The sequence below is a fragment of the Bos indicus genome, chromosome 3 (genome assembly GCF_029378745.1).
Source record: "Bos indicus isolate NIAB-ARS_2022 breed Sahiwal x Tharparkar chromosome 3, NIAB-ARS_B.indTharparkar_mat_pri_1.0, whole genome shotgun sequence".
Taxonomy (NCBI): domain Eukaryota; kingdom Metazoa; phylum Chordata; class Mammalia; order Artiodactyla; family Bovidae; genus Bos; species Bos indicus.
Window position 1 is genome coordinate 50,199,980 of NC_091762.1, and position 24,337 is coordinate 50,224,316.

The 24,337-nt window shown below is 45.3% G+C and overlaps 1 protein-coding gene across 2 annotated transcripts in view; it reads left to right on the forward strand.

The window, feature by feature from the left end:
• BCAR3 (BCAR3 adaptor protein, NSP family member) overlaps positions 1-24,337 on the forward strand; it is a 153,637-nt gene that overhangs the window by 26,066 nt on the left and 103,234 nt on the right. For both annotated transcript variants that reach the window (XM_070786078.1, XM_070786077.1), the window contains exon 2: positions 7,340-7,667. In XM_070786078.1, the coding sequence (XP_070642179.1) occupies positions 7,351-7,667 (317 nt within the window). In that variant the 5' untranslated portion in view covers positions 7,340-7,350. The remainder of the gene's footprint in view (positions 1-7,339; positions 7,668-24,337) is intronic.

Sequence of the window (24,337 nt, forward strand, 5' to 3'; positions counted from 1 at the left end):
CGCTAAGGCTGCCTCCACCTTAAAAGTTTGATCAGGTGTACACAGTCGTGGGAAGTTCAGTGGGCTCCAAAGCAGCTGTCGAGGCGGTGTGTTTCGTGGAGGAACCCAGAGGGTCGTGCCTAGGCTTGGGTGGCGGTGATGGAAAACTGGTTTTGGTTTTAACTCGCTTGAAGCAGGGTGAGGAGGTAAAAGATTATTCTCCTAACCTCGTTTATCTTTCACCTGAAGCTATTAGCTGAGATAGAAAGTAGAGCCGTGCGTTCAGCCATGCATTTTAAACCTTGACTCTTATCTACCAAGGCTACACAGATCTTTCCAAGGAAGACACATTGGCGGAGGGAAGGTCAGTTTGAGAACGGATAATCTCCCTGCTTGTTGCCAAGGAGTGAAACGAGATCCGGGAGGAAGGGGGAGACGTCGGTTCAAAAAGTCACAAGTGGGAAGGGGCTGCTCCGTTAATACCGGGAAAGCCACAGGCCAAGCAGTTATACGTGAGTGTACAAGGGGACATATGAAATGTAGCTGTAAACAACTTGCCACACTAACGGCTCTCTCACGCCCCGACTCCAACTTTCCCTGAGAAGCCTGACATTTCCAGAATGACTAACAGGAGATCTCAATCTCCTATTCATATAGAAAGGACTGCTTGTCGAATGGATGCTAATCTTAAGACCTTTATCATGTAGATCCTGTGCTGTGTTGCTTGCAATTCAATCCATGGAAGAATTATTCATACTTCAATCATTTGGCTAGACTTCATAATGTACTTCAAAATAAAGGGATGGATACTCAATTCCTACACCCAAGCAGAGCTTCATTCTGAGTGGATAAGCCAGCTTTATATGTGTGGTTTGCCATCTCCTCTTCCTATCTGCCTCTGCAGAGAAGATATACCGCTACAGATCTGGATTGTAACTTCTCTGTTGTGGTCATAACAGGGCAGCGGAGGGGGTTACATTTCCAGAGTTTAAAATACAACAGAAAGCTCCTAAAGCCCACATCCCATGACCGTCTGTGAATTTAACTTGAAAATATCTCATTTCAGAAGTAAGATTGAAAAATACAAACAAATAGACTGCTTATCTCTGCCTCAACTTGCGTGCGATCGTCAGTTTCCTTGAGACTATAAAGGAAGGGAGTCAAGCCTGTTGTTCACAAGCATTTTCGAGCATAGCCGCTGACCAGGGTCAAGAAGGCAGCACATAGGTTGGGAGTATGTCAGGCTCTCTCTCATCTCTACTGAGATTTCAGCTCTTTGAACGTACACGTGGGTCTCATATTTTCCTATCAAGATGTAGAGTCTTTGACCTTTGTGTATATTTCAAGATCTGGCTTTAGACAGAGTCAGGACGCTGTGTCTGATTACCTGCACAGGTGAAGTCAGATGGCCAAAGTCTCACCTGGGCTTTTATTTTAAAGACTGAATGTGGGCTCACTTCATGTGCTTGTGTATCTGTGCCCTTGTCATACTTGATTGGGTGTCATTACATCTTTTGTTCTTGGTTTAAACATCTCCCTCTTCATCCTTCCTGGCTGCAGTCTTCTCCAGAAACAGTGACTTCGTTTGTGAGCTCTCACTGTGATGGGGATGCAATGACAAGCAAGACAGACATGGTCTCTGCCCTGCTTAGGGAGACATGGTATTTTTGGAATGCTTGCTGTATGTCAAGGGCTTTCCATACACAATTGCATTTACTTTTCACAACAACTCCATGAAGTAGATGTTGTTAACCCATTTTTACAAGTGAGAAACTGTCAGAGAGGTTGTCACTTGTCCCAGGCCACACAGTAAGTCAGTGGCAGAGTAGGGATTTGAACCTGTGAGTGTCTTACTTCAAAGCCTAGGTTCTGAGTCACACCATGTTTGATTTTCAAAAATTAAATAGTACATAATGGCTAGGAACATCAAGACAGAAGCATCTCCAAGTGGAGAAAACTTGGGAGCCAGAAACTGGAGACTTGAATTTAGTCTCCACCATGCTCTTCCAACCCATGTGTTCCCATCTCAAGACCCTCCCATTTGCAGAATCCCCTGCCTGGAACTGAAGGGAGTTGAATCTTTTCTTGACTGGTTCCTTCTCTCTTTTCAGGTCTCATGTCATGGTTCCCTCTTCAGAGAGCTCTTCTCAGAACACCCTTTCATGTTCTTTAGGGCAGTTATGACTGGGATATTCCCTAATTTGTTTTTTTTTAATCTGTGTTGATTGGACTTCCCCATCGCAGTGTAGGCTCCATGAGAAGGAGGAGCTTATCTATTCTGTTATAGCCTCAGCTCTGGTACATTGTAAACCCTCAGAGAATATATATTGAGTGAATGAACATGTATTTTCCTTATCTGGAAAAGGGAAGGGGCTTGATCCTCTGAGATCCCATCTACATATCACGTGCTGAGATTCTGCTAGTGGTCAGCTGTGGTAGGTGGCTTCTCTGGCAGAATGGAAAGTACGTACCTTGAACCTAGATTCCATCACTTCACCTCTGGATTTCCCCCAGGTTCCTGGAGTCTGGAAAAAATAAAAATAAATAAAAAGTAGGAAACAGAGCAACCCACAGACTGCAAATGAGTTTCTTCCACCTGTAGGTCTCCCTTCCACTCCCCACCCCACTTTAGTTTGTTGCTGCTGTTTGTTTTTATAAAGTTGGGTCTCTGGCCAGGGCACACCTCCCTCACCGTTGGATTGACTCAAGCTTGACATTGGACCCAGGCTGGAACCAGTCTTTTGCAGTGACTAGTCACGGGATGAGGCTATATTTTAATGGGGAAGAGTCCCAAGTTAGAGGCAGCAGGTTGTTGAGGAGAGCCTGGCCTGTGTATTTCCAATTTATCTGCAGCTGAGAAATTTAACTGTAACACGGGAAACTTCAACTAGGATGATCTTCATCCTCCCATTATTAAACTCTGCTTCACAGCCTTCGGGTCAGCACCCCTTCCTCAGGGAAGCCTTTCCTGGCTGCTAGATTCATCTAGACCCCAGTTTCCACTCTGCGTGCCCCCGTAGCCTGGGGACTCACCAATACGTAAAGTCATTACTTATTGTCTGCTTCCCCCATAGGATAGGAACCTCTGGAGGACAGCTGTTTGACACCATCCCCAGCACCCACACAGTGCCCACCACATAGGAGGCCCTTGTTAGATGTGTGTTGGATAGAAGAATTAGTGGATGCTCCTGTTGACTGACTGTTCCTCTTTGTCATTCTTTTCTGTTACCCAGAAAGTAATCTGAGTGTCAGTTGTTCTGTACCAAAGAAACCCACTTACCTCGTGGTTCTCAAACCTGGCTCCACATTGAACAATATTGCAAGGATTTTAAGACTGATGCCAGGGTCCTATTCACCGAGATTGTGACTTGATTGGTTTGGTTCATGGCTTGGGTGTCAGAATTTTCGAAGCTTCTCCGAGGACTCTTAATGTGCATCCAGGTTGAGGGCCTCTGCTTTTCCAGAACTCATTCCTGGCGTTGGCCCTTATAGGTTTGAAGCAGTCCAGGTGAGAGAGGGCAGGGATATAATTCATGGAATATTGCATGGTTCCTGACAGTTTAAGAGGTACTTTCACATCTGTTATCACATCTGATAATAACAAGCTGACGGATCTACTCTCTGGTTTAAATACTCCCTTTATGTTGATGACTCTTAAAAATCTACATTCTGTACTGGCCTCTAACTGAACATACGAGTATCTAGACTGCAAGACAGAACTGTCCTGGTACCTCACACTCAACAGCGCCAGTGGTGAGCTTGTTACCTGCCGTCCTGAGAGGGTCACCCCTTGTGCTACTGAGTGATACAGCACAGCACCATCCTCCCATGGCTGTGGCCTCTTTCATCCCATACAAGAGGCCTTGAGCTCTTAGCCCCTCGCTCTGCCCTTCCTTTCCCTTCCCGTGGCCACTGTCCCATGTCGGAGTCCATCATTCCTTGGTGGCTTGTTGCTGGTGTCTGACTGACCTCCCCTTCTGTCCCCTCCAGAATCACCAGAGCTCCCTACCCAGGCACAGACTGGATTCCATCCCTCTCCTCCTGAGTTTCCCTAGCACTGACAGTCAAGTTCAAACACCTCAACACACCCTTTAAGACTTTGTGATCTGGTCCTAAGCTGTGCTTCTTCCAGGAAGTACTTCTCAGCTTCACTCGAGCTGCTCTGCCCAACTTAGGTTCCTGAGCCTGTGCAGGTACTTCCCGCCTTTATGCATCTGCTGTTACCACATCATCTTAGAAGGCTTTTCCCTACAGTTTCCAGCCTTTCAAAATCTTCATCTCCAGTGATGCCCTCTCTGAGATCCTCCTTGAGCCCTTTTATCAAAATTAATTGTTCTTCCCTCCAGCATCTTAAGGGTCCCATCAATGAGTTACATTACAGTTGACCTTGAACAGCACAGGTTTGAACTGCATTTGTCATTTTGTTGTTGTTTAGTCCTTCAGTCGTGTCTGACTCTTTGCAACCCTGTGAACTGTAGCCCACCAGGCTCCTTGGGATTTCCCAGGCAAGAATACTGGAATGGGTTGCCATTTCCTTCTCCAGGGTATCTTCCTGACCCGGGGATCAAACCAATCTCCTGCATTGCAGGTGGATTCTTTAGCCACTGAGCCACCCAGAGTGGGGGTGGGGGTGGCACGTAGAATTGCATAGGTGCACTTATACACAGATATTTTTCAGTAGTAAATACTACAGTCCATGGTCAGTTGAATTTGTAGATGTGGGGGAACTGTGGATACAGAGGGCTGTCTATAAATTACATGCAGATGAACCCTGAGTTGTTCAAATGTCAACTGTATTCTCTTTGAATTCACAGTTAGGGATTGAGGTTTATGCTCTTTGTTTCTCTGAGTATCTTATCTGGAGTGGGCACTTAAATGTTTATTGAGTTGGAAGTAGGAAAAGCAGGTGTTAACATCCCTCGAGAATACACTGAGGTGTGGATAACTTGCCGAAGGGCATTCTAAAGCACTTTGGCTCAGACTTGAAATAGATAGATCTTGGATAAGCAGAGAGGAAACAGGCTGCTGGAGACGCTGGAGCCAGTGTAACTCTTGTCTGTCATCCTAGCCTGGAGATAGACGTGATCAACACTAGGGGCCTTTGCAAGCGGAGAGATTCTGTGCGATGGGGGTGGGGCTTTGGGTCTCCCCACCAGGTTCTTGGGACTGCTCCAAGCCTGTGGAGAAGAAAGGTGCTGATAACTCGGGCAGGTGAGGGTTCATGGCTGTGAGTGTGTATGGGTGGGATGAGGGACTCCTAGTCGGCTTACGTCATCTGTGTTCAGGAGAGGGCTGAGGAGTTTCTTTTTTAATAATGATGATCAACATGGAACAAGTGCTGACGGTGTGCCAGGTACTGGCCAGACCCGGGAGGGGCCCCCGTGGGGACTGACAGTCCGTTGTCTGCACCCACCGGGAGCCGGCCTTCTGTGTGGTCCCAGTTCAGCATGGAGCAGACAGGCCTCAGAACTACCAGATCTGGCAGGGTTCAGATTATATGCCTTAAATGAAGGGCCTCCTTCCACCCAGCGCTTCAGTGTCTCTCTCTGTCACGTGTGGGAACAGTGGACTGAGTGTGTGTGTGTGTTGGTGTGTGTGTGTTTGTCACTTGTTTCCTCTGCGCACTCTGCTGACTGCTCTGGGTCCACCTCTTATTTTACCAGATTCTGTTCTTCTTGATTGTTACCAAGCCAAGTCCCAGGTCACCAGGTCCTTTGTGGAACTGTCTGCAGTGGTGCTAGAGAGTGATGATTTTCACTTAGCACCACTCCCTTTGCAGGGGAGACGGTGGTCTGTGAAGAATGGGGATTGCACGGCCTGAGAACAGACTGCAGAGTGAAGAGGCGTGTTCCTCACCAGGCTCAGGGAAGGCCAGGGCGTGGGGCTTAGCTGTGCAGCTGTGATCTCTGGATCAGTCTAATACCGTGACTAGTGGTACAGATTCTGTAACCTTCTGTTTCCTGGGACTAGCCCTAATTTTTATTCAAGCTTGTGTTTCTCCTTCTCTGTTTATTCGCCTTTATAATTTTATTTATTTGGCTGTGCTGGGTCTTCCCTGTTGCACAGGCTTTTTTCTAATTGTGGTGCCTGGGCTTCTCGTTGTGGTGGCTTCTCTTGCTGTGGAGCACAGGCTCTAGAACACAGGCTCAATAGTTGTGGCACACAGGCTTAGTCACTCTGTGGCATGTGGGATCATCCTGGATCAGGGATCGAACCCATGTCTCCTGCGTTGGCAGGTGGATTCTTTACCACTGAGCCACCAGGGAAGCCCTATATTGGCCTTTAAAATATCATTTAACTTGGCTTAGATCAAAACCATAGTGGTTATTTAGAGGATAGAGGTGCTAACCCTGCTCAGGGTGAACTCTGCTAGTGGTGATAGCTGGGAACAACTGCTAAGGCTGCTTTCACACACAGCGTTTTTCATTTCTTTCCTTGCGGCTCTCGACCATTTTTTTCTCTTTTTTGCCTTTCCCACTCTCCTGACTCCACTGGCACCTATGCACATTGTTGGTGATAGGCGGGTTCCTGACCCCTCGGGGGGACGATTGGAGCTCCTACCTCATGGCTTTCCTCTCCAGCTGAGCCCACTAATGTGTGGAGGAGTGGCCCACCTCCTGAACCCTGACCGTCTTCGTTAATTAGCGTACATTGATTTATTTACAAGCACCAGGTCTTCACCAGAAGGAATCTGTCCTGTCTCTCTGGGTAGCACAACTGAGGAGCTGGGTTGAAGGCGTTCTAGCAGCTAAGGAATTCCAGCCATCTTCACCTGTTCTTATTGCTTATAGGGTGGTGGGAATGCATGAGCTCATTATCTTCCCTCAGTATTCTTCTTTGTTAGTCATGCTTTTGCCTCAGCTTCAGTAATCTGAAGTAGTAAACTGGCTTGTGTGTCTCTAAAGGCTCTGAAATGTATTTGCCCTATTCCATTTGGCTCAGTCAGTAAAGAATTGGCCTGCAATGTAGGAGACCCCCAGGTTCGGTTCCTGGATCAGGAAGATCCTCTGGAGAAGGGAATGGCAACCCACTTCAGTATTCTTGCCTGGAGAATTCCATGGACAGAGGAGCCTGGTGGGCTACAGTCCACTGGATCGCAAAGAGCTGGACACGACTGAGAGACTAACACACACACACATTGGTGGACCTGCTGCCAAACCAGGAGCATTCTTCTATAGGATGAAGAAGGGGATAAATAAACTTCCCATCATAGTAAATTTCAGAAGTGATGTTTATCCTTTAACACTTCGTGAGCATTTTCTTTTGTTACATGATCTATTTCCATTTCCTTTTGTAAGGAGGAAGTCAGTTCTCATGGTTTTCTTAGATTTATGGCTTCACTCTCTTCTTTTCCCCTTAGACTTGAGGATCATGGCTGCGGGAAAGTTTGCAAGTCTTCCCAGAAACATGCCAGTGAATCACCAGTTCCCCCTCGCCTCGTCCATGGACCTTCTGAGCAGCAAGTCCCCTCTCGTTGAGCGTCGTGCAGATGCCTATCAAGACGTGTCTATACATGGCACCCTTCCCCGGAAGAAGAAAGGCCCTCCTCCCATCAGGTCCTGTGATAACTTCAGTCATGTGGGGACCCTCCCCCATTCCAGATCCCCACGGCACCACTCACCTCTGATCCAGGATGTCATCCAGGAGCAGCCCCTGCAAGACTGGAAAGGCGAAGCCTTCACCTTCAGGTAGCTTCTTTAATTTCACAAATGAAAATGATTTGTTTTAAAGGACTTTTTAAAAAAAAAGTGTTTTTAGGAAAAATATCAAACATGCACAAAGTAGAACAGATAGTTTAATTAACTCCCATGGACCCATCACCCAGCTTCAACAGTTATCAACTTGTGGTTGGCTGTACCCCATTCACTTTCCTGCCTCTGGTATTTTTATTATTTTCAGGCAAAGCTTTATTGTGCTCTGTTATTATTTTGAAGCAAATTTCAGACTTCGTTTTATCTGTGAATATTTTGGTATATGTCTTTGAAAGATAAGGACTCTTATTTTAAAAAACATATAGCTACAGCATAAAAAACTGTAACATCTAAAAAAAGAACCATTTCTTAATATCATCCAATTTGGGTGATATTAAGTGTATTTTAAGGTCAGCTTCCTGTATCATTAAGTCCCTCAGAGGGAACCATGGTATTTTTTTTTTTTTGCCTCAGATTATGAACTGCATCCATCCATTTCTATAGAGATGTCAGGATTTCTATAATTAGGATGTCTATAATTGTATAGGCGTCCCCATTATCCAGAGCATGCCTATGAAACCTTCCATAAGCTGAGATGGTGTGAAGTAGTAGTTCCCCTAGGACACATCATACTATAAATGGATGCATAACATAAATGGAGATAAAGCACAGATGCTCACGCACATCTCAGGGCCAGGGCGACTTGATGCTGAGAGGCTGCATGTAGTTCTGGAGGGAACTTGGTGCTGCCACTCTCTGCTCTGCGTGTGCACTGCCTGTGCAGCAGCTTCCAGAAAACAGACACTCAACGCTATTTTAGCATTTCACCTTTTTCCACAAAAGCAAAATTCCTGTTCAGACTTCTGTTAGAGAAATCAAGTCCCAATGTAGGTCATTTTGTAAAAGCAAAGTAGTGTCAAGCACACTTCCAAAAAGCGGGGATACCTGTGTTTAGCTGTCAACAAGCTGAAATAAAATCTTGTTTGGTTTTGGATCCATCATCAAGTCAGCTTCAGAATACTTTAGAACAGGAATTGCTTTCTTCTTCTGTCCACCAGGGACCTGGGTAAATAAGACTCATGGTCATAAAGGCTTTTTCTCTGGGTCTGAAATGGGCCTAGTTGTGACCTGCTTGTGGAGCTGGTTTAGAACCGCTGCACCCCTTTTTCTGTTGAGCAAGGCCAGCAGCCTGTGATGCTGTTGGGTAAGCAGGGGGATGGTTTCTTCCGCTGTATCTCCTTACATCTCTCTCTCTCTGTGCAGCCCTGTAGTACGGAAGGCCGCTTTGGTCCTAGCTCATTTATTTGTTCAATACCTGTATATTGAACACCTGTGTTAGTTAGAATATGCTGATTTTGTAAGCACTATTGCTTCACCAGGAAAATTCTGCCCGTATCCTCTACGTATCTTAACTAAAGGGCTGGTCTGACATAGACGACATTTTAGCTATCAAATCATTGCCCTTTTACAGGGTGGGGAAACATGTGCCCTGACAGGATAGCAGTGGAACATGAGAAATGGTGTCCTCCCAGAGCAAACACTGTAGTGAAGGATCCAGATAATAAATACAAGTAAATAAACAAGACAATGGCAGGTTATAGTCAGTGATATAGAGGAAATAGTAATATGCTGGAGATTTATTGGGGTTATATTTTTTTATAGGGTGGACGGTCTCTGAGGAGGAGAGTTCAGTGGGAGGCTGTCCCGGCATAGGAAGAACAAGTGCAAGGAACCAGGGGTGGGAACATGTTTGAAAAACCGAAAACAAGCTAGGGTGACCTGCGGCTGGAGTGTGGCATGTTGCGAGGCAAGTAGTACACATGTTGGGAAAGGCCTAGGCAGGCAAGAATTGTATAATTGCAATATTACAGGAGAAGATGAGTGGGAGCCCACATAGTCTCTGGAGAAAGCACTGGAGAGTCTGCAGGGTTTCTGATGTCAGACCACACAGCTTCCCAGGGTGTTCTGGGCATCAGGTGGTTCTGCTCTGCAGAGTCCAGGTGGGTGGCCTGCTGATGACAGGTGTATGTGGAAGTGCACACATGCGCACAGTAATGTTGATATCTCATCGTGGGCACCTGATGCACCGCCATGCAGAAGCAGAGCCATCACTGCCCTGTCTTAGGGAGGCTATGAGGCAGTGAAGGAAAATAACTTCCAGCTAGCCAGAACTAAGCCCAGGCTGCACTCATGGAGTCAGAACCCACTTATTACCTGTCTTCCTGTGGCTACTTTTTATTTATTTAGTTAAACTCTATATTGAGCTAGATATCCATGGGCTTCCACATGGAGATGGTTCACAAAGTCCAGGCTAGGTGTCTACTCTTACCAGGGGGATCTCCCAGGGGCCGGGGGTAGTAATGGAGTCACCCTTTGTAGCTTGAGGAAGTTCTCAATAAACTCCTGAGGCCCAGGCTGTCAACCTGCCAGCAGTTCAAACCTTTTTAACTGGAAAACTAACTTGGACATAGATCAGATCTTAGATCTTATCGGAGGTGGACTCAAGTCATGAGTTTAAAGTCCAGGCTGTGGAAGACTTAACAAGTGCTGTTGGTTTAGGTTTGTTTCTGATTCAGAGTTACGTTCATCCAAATTCATGTTTTTTTCCCTTAACTTAAAATACCTTATTGTTAAAGGTCAGCACAGGAAGTAAATGCACATCCTTCAAAATTATGCTGAGTGTCGAAGGATCTAAAGTCCTCTTCCCCCACTCCGCACCCTTATTGTTAATGTATTTTGTTTACCTGACACGTCTTAAAAATATCCTGAGTTGTTCTCAGTTTTGAGGACTTCAAAGCACCTTATATTCTTTTTTTTTTTTCCCTCCCTAAATCCTTTTAAGTATTCCTAATAAGATTATGAGCTGCCTCAGTTACTTTTTGGAACAAGTCAGAGTGTCAACAAGTGTAACATTTTGTGAAAGTGAAAAGCTGGGGACAGGCTGTTTGAATGAGAACCTGAGCCTCTAGAGTGGGAAGTGTGACCAAGGTGCTGGACAGAAGTACCTCGAGAGAGAAACAGCGTTTCTGTTCCTAACTCAGCTCTGACAGCCGGGCAGAGCTGTGAGACCCACCACCCTGGTTCACTCACCACTGGAAGCTGGGAGCCGTGTGTGTTTTAGAGTTTTGAATCCCTGACTCTAGGGACCTAAGACTAGTTAGGTCTACCTTTAACAGGATTATTGGTTTCTTTTTTTTTTTTTTGCCTTGTTTCAGATAAACTCTTTTGGCCTTATTTCTTTTCAGAGTGAATCAGGGGTTAACTTCAGCCAAGAGTAGCTGAAGTTCAACTCTCCCAGATGTCAAGCCTGCAAGCCTTCCATTCCATCGCACTTGGGGTTGGCATGATGATGGTGGGGCTATCTTGGGGAGTGCCCCCCCCTCCCCCGCAACTCCTGATGTGGGCCCACCTATACTCAGAGGGAAGCGCTCCAGATAGCACCTCCTTGTCCTGTGAAATATTCTAAGTTGCAAGTTTGCTGTTTTTCCAACAAATTTGTTTACTTTATTAATCACTAAAAAGTCACCTTTATGGTTGAATATTAAGTAAATATCAACCCTGTGGAAGGCCCTAGGCAAAGCAGAGGAAGTCTTCCTTTTGACCTAACAATTTACATTAGTAAGCAGTCATATAAACATGTGTCATATTCACATGGACTATTATTCCCTTACATTTTATAGTTATAAAATATCTTCCTGTTCATAAGTTATCTTGTTTGAACATCATAACCCTATGTGACAGTAGATTTCATCGTTAGCAGCAGCATTAGGTTGTCATCAATACAGCTGAGTAAATGGTTCAGAGATTGAATGGTTGAAGCACCTAAGATTAGACCCTCATGTGTGACTGAGCTAGGATTAGGACTCAAAAACTATCATAGGGCCTTCCCCAGACACTGTGCTCTGTAGCCTTGCAAGAAGGCTGGCTCTGCTGTGGGCATCTCTGAGTTATCTTCTTGCGTGAACGCTTCAGTCCCCAGGGTCTGACTGCAGCGTCTCAGACACCCGCCTTGAGGAGGCTAGAGCCTTGGCTGCCAAGAGCAGGCAGAAGGCAGGCCTGGAAGGGGAACTGGTCTCCTCGTTCCGAGACCCGTATCTCTTGGCTCTGTTTTGTCTTGGCTGCCCTTGGATATACTTGTGGTTTGAAAAGGAGCCAAAGTGAGGAGCCCAATGCTCTTAAACCTGCTGCTTGATGTCACAGAAGGAGCCTTTGTTCTGCAGGCTGAGCAAGGCTTCTCTGAGAAGTCTGCAGATGGGATTTCCTCTTGACATTAGCATTGTTTGTCTGGTGTCCCTTGGGTTCATCCATCTTCAAGGATGAATTTTTATTTCAATTTGGGACCTTCCTTGGACTGAGAGGAGACCCGTTCCTGATATGAGAGGTCTGCATTGCCGGGATAGGTGAACGGTCAGCGCTTGGAGTCCACTGTCGGTCCTCTCCCTGCCCATGGGTACGTGGAGGCGCACATTCTTGGGAACAGCTGCTGAGAACGTAATTCCTTCTACCCCCTGTGCTGTGGGAGCATGTGGCTGGACAATGTGGTGTTTCATTAATCTGCATGAGTGGAGCTGACTGACTAGTCACAAGTGTTTTAACTAATGGGGGCCAGAAAGTCTGCAGAATGATTCCAAGTTAAAATCCCGTATCCTTTCCCAGGCAGTTAAGTAACCTTCTGTGTCATAGTGTCAGCTCTTCAAATTTGAAGCTGAAGTGTTAAGACACAGGCTCTGTGCAGAAGACCCTACTCCAAACACTGATTCTAGGCTGTGTCGGTACTGTCACCTGAAAAATTGTTTCCACAGCCACCAAGTTCTAGAACTATTGATTTATGCTCCCCCAGACATGCACATAAAGTAGTCTTTAGCACAACGTTAATCAGAAGGATCTACTATGTGAAGGTCCACACGCAAGCATCTGCACAATTTATACATGGGCATGTCTGCTGTCTACCGATTGGAAGCTCTTTGGGCACAGAGAAAAAGTTGGGTTTAGATTTGAAAAAAGGCTATTTAATATGAATAAATTCTTTTTAGTAGAAGGTACATTTATTGAGTTAGCAGAGTGGCAATGGCGTAACAGCCAAGAATGTCTCCAGAAAGTAATAACCCATGCATTGAATTTTTATTTTTAAATTTTGAAGTTAAGTTTTATGAACAGTTTGAAATGCCCCTTGGTGTTTAAGTGCAGCTGTTGCGGATGGGTTAGTGAATTCCAAGCCATGGTGCATGTCCAGGCCCTGGTGGCCCCTGGTGTGCTGAGGCCAGGAGCAGCTGGGTCAGAGGTGAGCTCAGCCCCTGCTGGGCATCTGGTACCAACCCAGGGTTGGGGGAGCCCAGAGAATGGGGAATGCCTGCAGGCCCACCAGCTGCCTGACAGTGTCCTAAATCTTCTACCCACAGGGATGGTTTCAACCTAAAGGCTGGGATCTGTGCATTCTCAGCTGTTCTGGGGGAAAACTGAAGTACTTTTTTTTTTAACTGATTGTAAACCACAACCAAGAAAATGATCAGACTTACACAAAACCGTCCTTGTTAAGTAGAGCTGTTCAACATCTTCTTTCCTCCCCCAGTCTCCCCAACAAATCTGCTTTAAATTCCTGTTTATTCAGGCCTCCTGCACGTTATTTGAGCAAAAGTCAGGTTTGTCAGTCTTCTGTGAGTCAGAAACTCTGAGTTTTTCACACCCCTCAGGATAGGTTGAAGCACACTGTAGACAGAAGATGTTCTGCAGTTACAGATGACTCGTGTTCGTATCACGTGTGGATTGGGGAGCCATCCCAGCCAGGCCCGGAGGTGGGAGCTGGAGAAGTTGCTTTTGTTGTTTAGGAGATCCCTTCTGGGGACTGGACTGGAGCCACAGGAGTGATAAGCCCTCCGGCCACCTCTGGCCACAGCCACCCTGCTGTTCACAGCTTTGTTATGCTGTCACCACCCAGTCTGTCTCTAAGAGGCTAGCTGCAGGATCGCCTACAGAATTTCAAGCTTTGTTTCCTCCAAGGCCCCAACACTGAGGGTGTTCCTGTTTTTGGATTGTGCTGTTATTTACAAATTACAGAAGTCTGAGAAACCTTCCGTGTTGACCCAGCCTTTATGTCTGTGGTTCCAGAATCACTTGCAAAAGTAGTCAGGGGTGGACAGAGAGAACGCGAGTCATGTAATCCAGGAGGTCTCAGTCTATCCACTATTAGGTGTGTGAACTAGGACAGGTTCTAAACTATAAACTGAGGGTGAGCATAATGCTTCCGAGGGGTGCTGTGAAGATTCACTGGTCACTCAACCTGCAAGTTCCACTGAATGGCATGGCTCTGACTTTCACTCTTAAGCCTGGTTCTGCCTTCTGGGAGTCTGGGTAGAACAGGTCATGTCCTTGCTCTCACTTCCACCTGATCATAGCAGCTTATTCTTCTCCTGCCAACTCTGCTGGGTGACGCCTGACCTGAAGGCCACTGGTCATTTTGCTGGGATGTTGATGTAGCCGTGGATATCAAAGAAAGCAGCTAGTGACCTTGGGGTTGATTCCAGCAAACAGACTGGGTGGCTTTGTGACCTTGTGTAAGTTACTTCATCTTTCTGACCTCCACATCCTCAAAGGGTGGCTTGGGGGTCAAATACAACCCCACGTGAAGGCACCTAGCTCAGACCTGGCATGGAGCAGGGGCTTAGATGTTGGTTTCCGCCCTTCCTTCCTCCTGGAAGTCCAAGGGCCAGAACTTGGAGGCTACTAATCCTCGTATGTAACCTGAGATCACGTTCAATGCCTGTGGGTTTCCGTGGGAGAAGGTTTCCCATGTGTTGACAGTCTGGCCAGAATCCCTCTATGTGGGTCTGCTCTAAGCGGCCCTGCAGCAGGGCATCTTAGCCACCACTCAAGCTTACAGGTCTGACAACCCCATGGCACATGGAAAATCAGCACACCATGGTACTGAGACATAGAGTCTGTCCTTGGTGAACTGGCCCAAGCCCTTGCCTGCTTGTCCCTGTACTCAATGTCTGTGTCTTCACTGTTTCTTTGAGTATTTATTGAGTTTATTTAGTGTCAGGTATTGTGCTGGGTTCTTCACAGGTGGCTCAGTGGTGAAGGATCCGACTGCCAATGAAGGAGACGTGGGTTTGATCCCTGGGTCAAGAAGATCCCCTGGAGCAGGAAACAGCAACCCACTCCAGTATTCTTGCCTGGAGAATCCCATGGACTGAAGCCTGCCAGGCTTCTCGGTCCATGGGGCCACAGAGAGTCGGACACGACTGAGTAACTGAGCACGCACGTTGTGCTGGGTACCAGGTCCCAGTGGAGCATAAAGTATAGATGTGGGCCTTGTCCTTGGGGAGTGCCCAGTTTAGTGCACTAAACTGAATGAGGAGGTACATGGAAGGTCATATCAGAGAGCCCTGAGTTCCTTGAATTGGGGGGAGAGAAGGGTTCTCTGCAGGAGGGAACATTTGAAGATTGAATATAAAAAAACAATGTAAACTTCTTCATTAATATTTTATGTTATGATGTATTAAGATATTTTTGAAATATAAACTTAAAACATTATTAAAATTGAGTTCACCTCTTTCTTTTCAATGGACTACTAGGAAAGTTTACATTACATGTTTTTCACATTGCATTTCTGTTAGTTCCAGTCTAGACCTCACTAAGGAGTTTAGATTTTCTCTGCAGGTCAAAGGGAAGCCTCTAAAGGGTTTTAAGCAAGGGAATAGCATGATCTGGCTCTGTTAATAGAAGACTCAGTGGAGAAGAGATTGAAGGCGGAATAGGAATTGGAGGGAGGGTAGGAGGTGGTTGCAGAAGTTCAGAAAGCAGAGGGGATCTGTTCTGGGAGGGTAGTAGGGGAGATGAAAGTGGGAGGATTCAAGATCTATTTTGTAGGTAGAATCTACCAGAATTACTGAGGGTTCGATAGAGAGGGATGAGGCAGTGGGGCAGTCAAGCATGGCTCAGGGAGCTGGGTGGGGGAGCGGGACATTTACGGAGACAGGGAAGAGTGGAGAGGAACAGGGCTTTATTTGGTGATCAGGCTGCTTTTTCCTGGGAGGAGGAGGTGATGGATGGTTCGATTGCAAAGAATCGAGACTTCTGTTTTACGTGTGCTGAGTCTGAGATGTTTGCGTGTCTACTGGAGGTGTTAACCAACCAGTTGGTGTTGTGAGCCTGGAGCTATAGAGCGAGGTCTGGGCTAAAAGTTATAAAGTTAGGAGACTGCATACAAATGATGTTAAAGCCAGAAATGGATGCCATTGGCCAGGGAGAGAGCTGTATAGAGCATAAAGAGAAGGCCCCCTAGAGCCCAGCCAGGAGGAACCCGAGCACAGACCATTCTGGGGAGTCAGCATAGGAGGCTGAGTGTTCAGTGGGGAGCAGAGAAATGAGGCAGGAACCACACATGGTTGGTGTTCAAAGGAAGGTGGAGATGAGAGACAAAATTCAACAGGAAAAGATCTAATCTTTTAAGTATGTAGTAAAACAAAGCACATTTTTTCATTACTTGATTCTTTTTATAAAACGTTTTTGATTTGATTAAACCAGACGTGCCCTCGGGGCCGCCCTCCCTGTGGGCCTGTGTCAGCAGTGTGGTGATTATGCCTGTGGTTGGTTCCTTCCCTGGCGGTTCTGTGCATCCCTCAACAGCTCCGTGGACAGAGGTTACATAGACCACAGTGGTTGGTGTTCAGATTTTTGCCTGAGGGGTGAGGGCTGTTTTTCTAAGATGCCTGCCCTTTTCCAAAAGGGGCCTGGGGTGCATGTTCCTATATATGTTTGGCTGAGTGAAGTCTTTCCTTTTATTTTCTCAAAACTGTAGCACTTTGGGGCTTCCCTGACAGCTCAGTTGGTAAAGAATCTGTCTGCAATGCAGGAGACCCTGGTTCAATTCCTGGGTTGGGAAGATCCACTGGAGAAGGGATAGACTACCCACTCCAGTATTCTTGGGCTTCCCTTAGGGCTCAAATGGTAAAGAATCCACTTGCAATGCGGGAGACCTGGGTTCGATCCCTGGATTGGGAAGATCCCCTGGAGAAGGGAAAGGCTACCCACTCCAGTATTCTGGCCTAGAGAATTCCATGGACTGTAGAGTCCATGGGGTCACAAGGAGTCGGACAGAATAAAAGTGGTACTTTTATTCTGTCTCTGAGTTAGTTGAGAAGAAACCTTTACAAACACACTCCTTTAGCAGTGAGTATAGAAGGCAATGGCACCCCACTCCGGTACACTTGCCTGGAAAGTCCCATGGACGGAGAAGCCTGGGGGGCTGCATTCCATGGGGTCGCGAAGAGTCGGACACGACTCAGAGACTTCCCTTTCACTTTTCACTTTTGTGCACTGGAGAAGGAAATGGCAACCCACTCCAGTGTTCTTGCCTGGAGAATCCCAGGGACTGTAGAGCCTAGTGGGCTGCCGTCAATGGGGTGGCACAGAGTCGGACAAGACTGAAGCGACTTAGCAGCAGCAGCAGCAGCAGCAGCAGGGGAATGGTTGGGGGCAGGGTGGATGGGGCCAGTAGGAGTGGAGGAAGGGCAGATAGACACCAGCCAAACAAAGCATCTGCTTTTATCAAAAGTGCTGTGTTTGGGCTTAGCCAGCCTGAAGCCTGATGATTCACTGATGCCAGAACCTCTCTGCCTGCCAAGAGACATACTGGCCTTGATACGGTTTTTCTCGTTGTTACTCTATTCAGTTTGACTGACTGCTGCCAAGTTAAGATTTCAACAGTGGCTTTTAACTTAATGCTGTCCTGGAATTCTGCTGAACACAAGTTAACCCATGAGCACATCAGGTCTTTGTCAACCAGGACCACTTGGTATTAACCTTGGATTCCTGTAGAGACTCACCATAGTGTGATATGTAGGATATTTAAATGGTGCTGTTTTAACATGATTAGGGAATCTGCCTGAGGAGGCGGTTTAATTGCCATTCTTTCAGTGTATGTCATGAACACATTCATCAGGCATGGCTGTATTTTCAGATGAGATGGAAACTGACTCATAGGAGCAGGAATTGGCTGCTGAAGTGAAAGAAGCAGGAGTTTGAGAAGCAGCTGGGCCTTAGGATCTCTGGTCACCAGGACGGGAATTGTGTCTTCATGTACAGTCTACCCTGGGCTGTAGGAAGAAAGATTCCCCAAGTTGAGGGAAATGACAAAGAAAGTCTCACCGTCTGAGGCTCTGAAAGGGAAATGCAATTCAGGACAACTGACAGCAACATGCTGACCAGAGTTTGGAGGAGGAACAGGTATGTTGTGACCATCCAGGGAGCGCTCGTGTTTAAGGATGTGTAGGAAGGACTGTCTCCAGCCTGGACTGACCCGTGTACAGGATCCCCCAGACTGTAGCATGATGAGCCAGGGCTGATCTGATAAATTCATTCACTAGGACCCTGAGTATTTGTGTGCTGGAGACTCAAAGACAGGCCAGGGCTTTTGTCCAGTTGAGGAGCTCGTGGCCCTGGGAGCAGGGGATGCATGTTTTGAACCATCTGAGCTCACCTGCACCTGTTCTCTCTTTGCTGCTGACCTGCCTTCCCATCCACACTTTTGCCCTCCATGTCACTCCACTAGCTCAGTAAACAATTCTACTTTTCTTGACCTCTGACTAACATCTTTCCAGGTATCATGTTACTTTTTCTCCTTGACCAGATGATTGCAGGTTGTGCTTTCTAGGTAACCGTCCCTCAGAGCCTGCCTTCACTGTGCCACCACTTGCTCTGGGCTGTTCTGTCCTTGGCCCCAGACTTAGGAAAGGTCGGGCCATGCAACCGAGGCCCGTATCAGAGGGTGGCTCTGGGCTGTGAAAAGAACTCGAGTGCAGAGTGAACAGAGGATTGTAAGGAATGCTATGGGTAACAAAAAGGGCTTTCAGAAATTATGTTTGGAATAATAAAACCAAAGAGAGGGGGATGTGAGAGAAACCAAACTGCTGAGCTTCTGTTCAGCTTGCGTTTTTTCCTCTTTTTTTGGTCGAGGAAATGACTTCTCTGATTGGAAAGGGTAGGATAGAGGTGAAGGAGGATAGTAGATGAGGCCGTGACAAGAGGCTCTAATGCCATCAAATAAGCTGAAGCCCCAAGGCTCCAGAAGAAAGGCTGGGACCACCAGACCAGTGCCCAGCATTGGAAGCATTGGAGAAATGCTGGCATCACCAAGAGTGACAGGAGAGATGAAGATAGATAAGGATTTTAGTTTTCAAAACGGAACTAGGGAGATACAATTAATCTACAAAATGGTAAGATTGACATCCATCTCAGGAAATATTCTAAAAAGGATTATTAGAACAATGATTTTTGAATACTTGGGGAAGGAAGCAACAACCAGTAGTAATTAGCAGGGCTTTGCCAAAAAGCAGGTCGGACTAGTTTCACTTTCCTTCCTGGGGTTACTTTGTTGGTAGATTAGAGGACCGTTGAGAAGGTGTATATTCAGATGTCAGTCATCAGTGATATCCTTAGGATGAAAGTGATTGCAAGCCAGATGATGGTACAGGAAACACACTCTAGGCTGTGTCTGTAGCCCGTTTCTAGCCAACTTTAAAATATCTTTTAGACAATGATGCTGACATAAACATCATGTTGGTGGATGTTATGAATATTGGGGGAATAACTAATATGTCAGAGATAGAAGGAAGATCCAAAAAAGATCTTGGCATTTTGAAACAACAGACCAAACCTAACTAGAAGGACTCTGTGTGTGTGTGTGTGTGTGTGTGTGTGTGTGTGTGTGCACATGCACACACGCAGAGTCACTCAGTCGTGTCCAACTCTTTGCGACCCTTTAGACTCTAGCCCGCCAGGCTCCTCAGTCCATGGGATTCTCCAGGCAAGAATACTGAAGTGGGTTGCCATTCTCTTCACCAGGAGATCTTCTCAACTCAGGGATCAAACCCAAGTTTCCCGTGTCTCCCGCATTGCAGGCAAATTCTTTGCCTGGTGAGCCATCGGGGAAGCCCAACTGGAAGGACTCAGGAGGGACAAAGACTTGGACTAAGTCCAAAAAACAAAATAAATGTATAGCGTTTGGCTTAATAGCCACATGTGAAAAAGTATTCCAGGATTTAGGTAATTGCAACCCTAGAATGAGTCAGCAGTATTCTAGGGTTGTCAAAGAAGCTAATGTGATTTTAGGAGCATTAATTGAAGTTTCATAATTGGACCAAGGGAAGTGGTTACACTTGGCTGCCCAGCTCCCATCTGGTGACTTGTTATCTCTCAACAACAGAAATAGAAGATGAATTCCTCCACTACAGAGCAGTTAGCTTCTGTCTAGATCACTCTTCTACTTTAAAGCAGAGACGTTTAATCATCAAGGCATACCCCTAAGGTTCTTTGTATTAGTGAAAAGGAACTCCTCATGTCATGGGTTAACCCTGGGAGGAGAATATAAAATAAGCACCAGCCTTAATCCTGTCAACTACTAGTGAGCCAGCTTTAACAAATGAAATCAAGAAGTATGTCTTGAGATGTGGGAGAGTAAATCTCATATTTATTTTGCAAAGGGATGAAACAAAATGTACTGTCTGAAATGCACATCTAGGACTGTTATAGTTCTCTGTTTTTAAAGCTACATCCCGTTTTAAAGCACAATCGTATGCATATTTTATAATTAATTTCATAATTAGCTTTTATGGGTGATTTTTCTTTTTCTTTTCTTTTTGGCTTCTTCTTTTTTTTAAAGATTAAAGTAGAATTGACTTACAATGTTAACAGATTACATCCTTCTTTTAATTAGCAAAGACAGTGCATATACTATGCCCCTGTGTGGCATGAGAAAGTAACTTTAAAAAAATTTTTTAATTTATTTTTATTTTTAATTGGAAGATAATTGCTTTACAATGTTGTGTTGGTTTCTGCCATACAACAACATGAATCAGCCATAAGTATACATATGTCCCCTCCCTCTTGAACCTCCCTCCTACCCCTCTAGGTTGTCACAGGGCACCAGTTTGACCTCCCTATGTCATACAGCAAATTTCCACTAGCTATCTGTTTTACATGGGGCTTCCCAGGTGGCTCAGTGGTAAAGAATCTGCCTGCTAATACAGGAGATGAGGGTTCGATCCCTGCATTGGGAAAATCCCCTGGACAAGGGAATGGCAACCCACTCCAGTATTCTTGCCTGGGAAATCCCATGGATAGAGGAGCCTTGGTGGGCTACAGTCCATACAATCTCGAAGAGGAGCCTGGTGGGCTACAGTCCATGGAGTCACAAAGAGTTGGACACGGCTGAGTATGTACTAATGGTAGTTTCATTCCTAGTTTTTTAAGAAATCTCCATGCTATTCTATGCTAAGTCACTTCAGTCATGCCCAACTCTGTGTGACCCCATAGACGGCAGCCCACCAGGCTCCCCCGTCCCTGGGATTCTCCAGGCAAGAACACTGGAGTGGGTTGCCATTTCCTTCTCCAATGCATGAAAGTGAAAAGTGAAAGTGAAGTCGCTCAGTCATATCCGACTCTTAGCAACCCCATGGATTGCAGCCTAACAGGCTCCTCCGTCCATGGGATTTTCCAAGCAAGAGTACTGGAGTGGGGTGCCATTGACTGTTCTCCATAGTGACTGTATCAGTTAACATTCCCACAACCGTGCAATAAGGTTCCTTTCCTCCACATCCTGTCTAGCATTTATTATTTGCAGGGTTTTTGCTGATGGCCATTCTGACCAGTGTGAGATGGTACTTCATTGTAGTTTTGCCTTACATTTCCCTAATAATGAGCGATGTTGATCATATATTCCTGTGTTTATTGGCCATCTGTATGTCTTCTTTGGAGAAATGTCTACTTAGGCCTTCTGCCCATTTTTTGATTGGGTTGTTTGTTTTTCTGATATTGAGCTGCATGGGCTGCTTGTATATTTTGGAGATTAATCATTTGTCTGTTGCTTCGTTTGTAATTATTTTCTCCCATTCCAAGGGTCGCTTTTTTTCATCTGGTGTATAGTTTCCTTTGCTGTGCTTTTAAATTTAATTAGGATAAAGTAACTCGTTACTGCAACTTTAATGTGATTCCCAGTATCAGTGGAGAAACTGTCCATCTAACTACACACTAGCTCATGTTTTTCCAAGTGATGTCATTTCTCCACTCACCAGGCCAGTCCTGTTTTAAGCATCTAGTTCTTCACTTTCCCATAAACAGTTGGAAATGACCTTGTGGTCCACTCAGTCCTCTTGGTTATCTCCCTGGTTAACCTCCTCTCTGGCATTTCAAACGGGTCCAGAGAGATTCATTTGCAGCTGAAGCAGCCAGCTTCTCAAGACCACTTTGAAAATACCTAGTCTCAGAGGGGCTGGGGAGCTAGGCGCTGGCCCGACAGCAGTGACCTTCCACTGCTAAGGGAGTTCTGTCTTCGGCCATCACCGCTCGGTCACAGGCCTGTGGCTATATTATCTCCTTCATGAGGCGGCCCGTCAGTCCAAGAACAACATTTCTCTCATGTTCCCTCTCTCTCTCCAATGTTATTCTTCCCTTGATGAACCCGTGGAGTGTGGTGGGAAGGGTTAGAGTCTAGATCTGCTGCATAGTGCAGAGAACACACACACACACACACACTCATACTCATTCATTCAAACCAGCATGGATTGAGCAGCTGTACTCTGGGGCTACAGAGGTGAATAAAATAAAATATGGTCCCTATTCTTAGTGAGATCATAGTCCAGTAAGGGAAATAAACAGGCATATACATATTGTATTGAATTATTATTTGTTATAGTAAAGTTTTATATTATAACAAATAATTATAATTCAATATAATGCATGTACTCCTTTATATGTTTTATAATGCATAGAAAATAAGTGCCAGTGAGATGTTATTAATTCTGTGAGTTGGTGGTGGGGAGGGAGGAAGGGGAAAGAGTGGTCAGAGAAGATGGAAATGAATAGAAACGATGGGGACTCTGTAGACTTCTTGGTTCAGGGAATTCCAAATAGTTTGGATTTGTTGGAGCGTAAGGAGCATGGTGAGGAGATGAAGCTGGTGAGATGGACAAGGCCTTCGAATCGTGGATAACGTCTAATAAAATATAAGATGAGAATGCTGTACTCTCACACATGTTAATCTTACCTGAAAGAACATGGGTTTAGTCAGAAATATTGGCCAATGGAAGCAAAATCTTAATAGATTCAAAGCCTCTTGCTATCCCTTCCTACCCCGCCACAGCTCCCCAAGGTGTTGAGATGTTGATAAAACTGCATGCTGGCAGACAGAGTGACTGAGGGCTCTAAGTTCCAAGGCCATGTCCACATGCACGTAGGCTGAGGTTGCCAACAAAGGGCAAACTTCCTCCTAATTATTGGGTTCACCTTTCCTGCTTGTCGATGTGCCCTTGCACATGGGTTGGTTAAGGACGGTAAACCAGTAGAGTCCCCCAGGCTGCAGTGTTGGTCTTCTTTGGCACCACTGCTACGTGTGAAGAGGCCCATTGGTCACACTCGCCTTAAGTCTCTCTGTATTGCATTTCAGTTAAATGTTCTAGGAATGACGTCATTTGTGGTAAATGGATACTTGCAAGCTAGAACTCCATTCAGACGTATAAACCTCCTAGTCCCTCACCTCAGTAAGTTTTGAGTTGATGATTTTTGCAGTGCCTTCATATCTGGGAACCGCACTGTACTTGGCAGCTTTGTATAGATTCTTTGTGTGTTCTACAGTCATCATTTGTGAATCATGACAGTTTTCTTCTTCCTTTTCCACTTCTTATACTTTTTATTTCTTTTGCTTATTTAAATGCACTGACTAGGACCTCCAGGACAGTGCATTGAAACAGTAATAGGGGGCATCCTTATCTTGTTTCTGATTGATTGATTGGTTTTAGTAATGATTCTAATACTTCACCATTAAGAATGAGGTTTTTACCAGATATATTTGTTCTTTTTTATTTCTAGTTTGTGATGAGTTAGCTTTTTCCTCGCTGAGATCATGAAAAATTGGTGGTATTTGTTTAAATCCTCTTCCTCTTCCCATTAATTAGAAGCCCCAAATGATTTTTCTTTTAATCTGTTAATGTGGTAAATAGATTTTATCAAGTTAAACGGACTCTGTATTCCATGAGTCAACCCAGTTTGATTATATTTTTATACATTCTTGGATTCTTAAATTAGGTTTGTCAATATTTTAGGATTTTTTTTGTATCTCTTCATATGTAAGATTAACCTATACTTTTTCTTTCTTTTATTAACCTGGTGTCCTTTAGTATCAAAATTATAATATCCTCTTTTTCAAATTTCTTGAGTTTATATAATTTTCATAGTAATAAATTCCAAAGTTTGGCAGAACTTCCTGGTTAGAAAAACCATCTAGATCTGTAGCTGTTGAACAACTGACTCAATTTTTTAATTGTTATAGATAGGACTCTTCAGGTTTTCTGTTTGAGTCTATTTTAGTATTATTTTTCCAGGAATTTGTTTTTTTCCTAAGCTTTCAAATTTATTGGTATAAAGATGTTCATAGTGTTCTCTTACTGTGCTCTCTTGTATCTGTGATTATGTGCTGCGTGTGCTCAGTTGCTCAGTCATGTCCACGTGGCTGTTTGTGACCCCAAGGCCTGTAGCCCGCCAGGTTCCTCCTCTGATTTTTCCCCTAAGAATACTGGAGTGAGTTGCCATTTCTTCCTCCAGGGGATCTTCCTGACCCGGGATCTCTGATTATACCCCCACTTTATTTCTCTGCTGTTTCGTGCCTTCTCTCA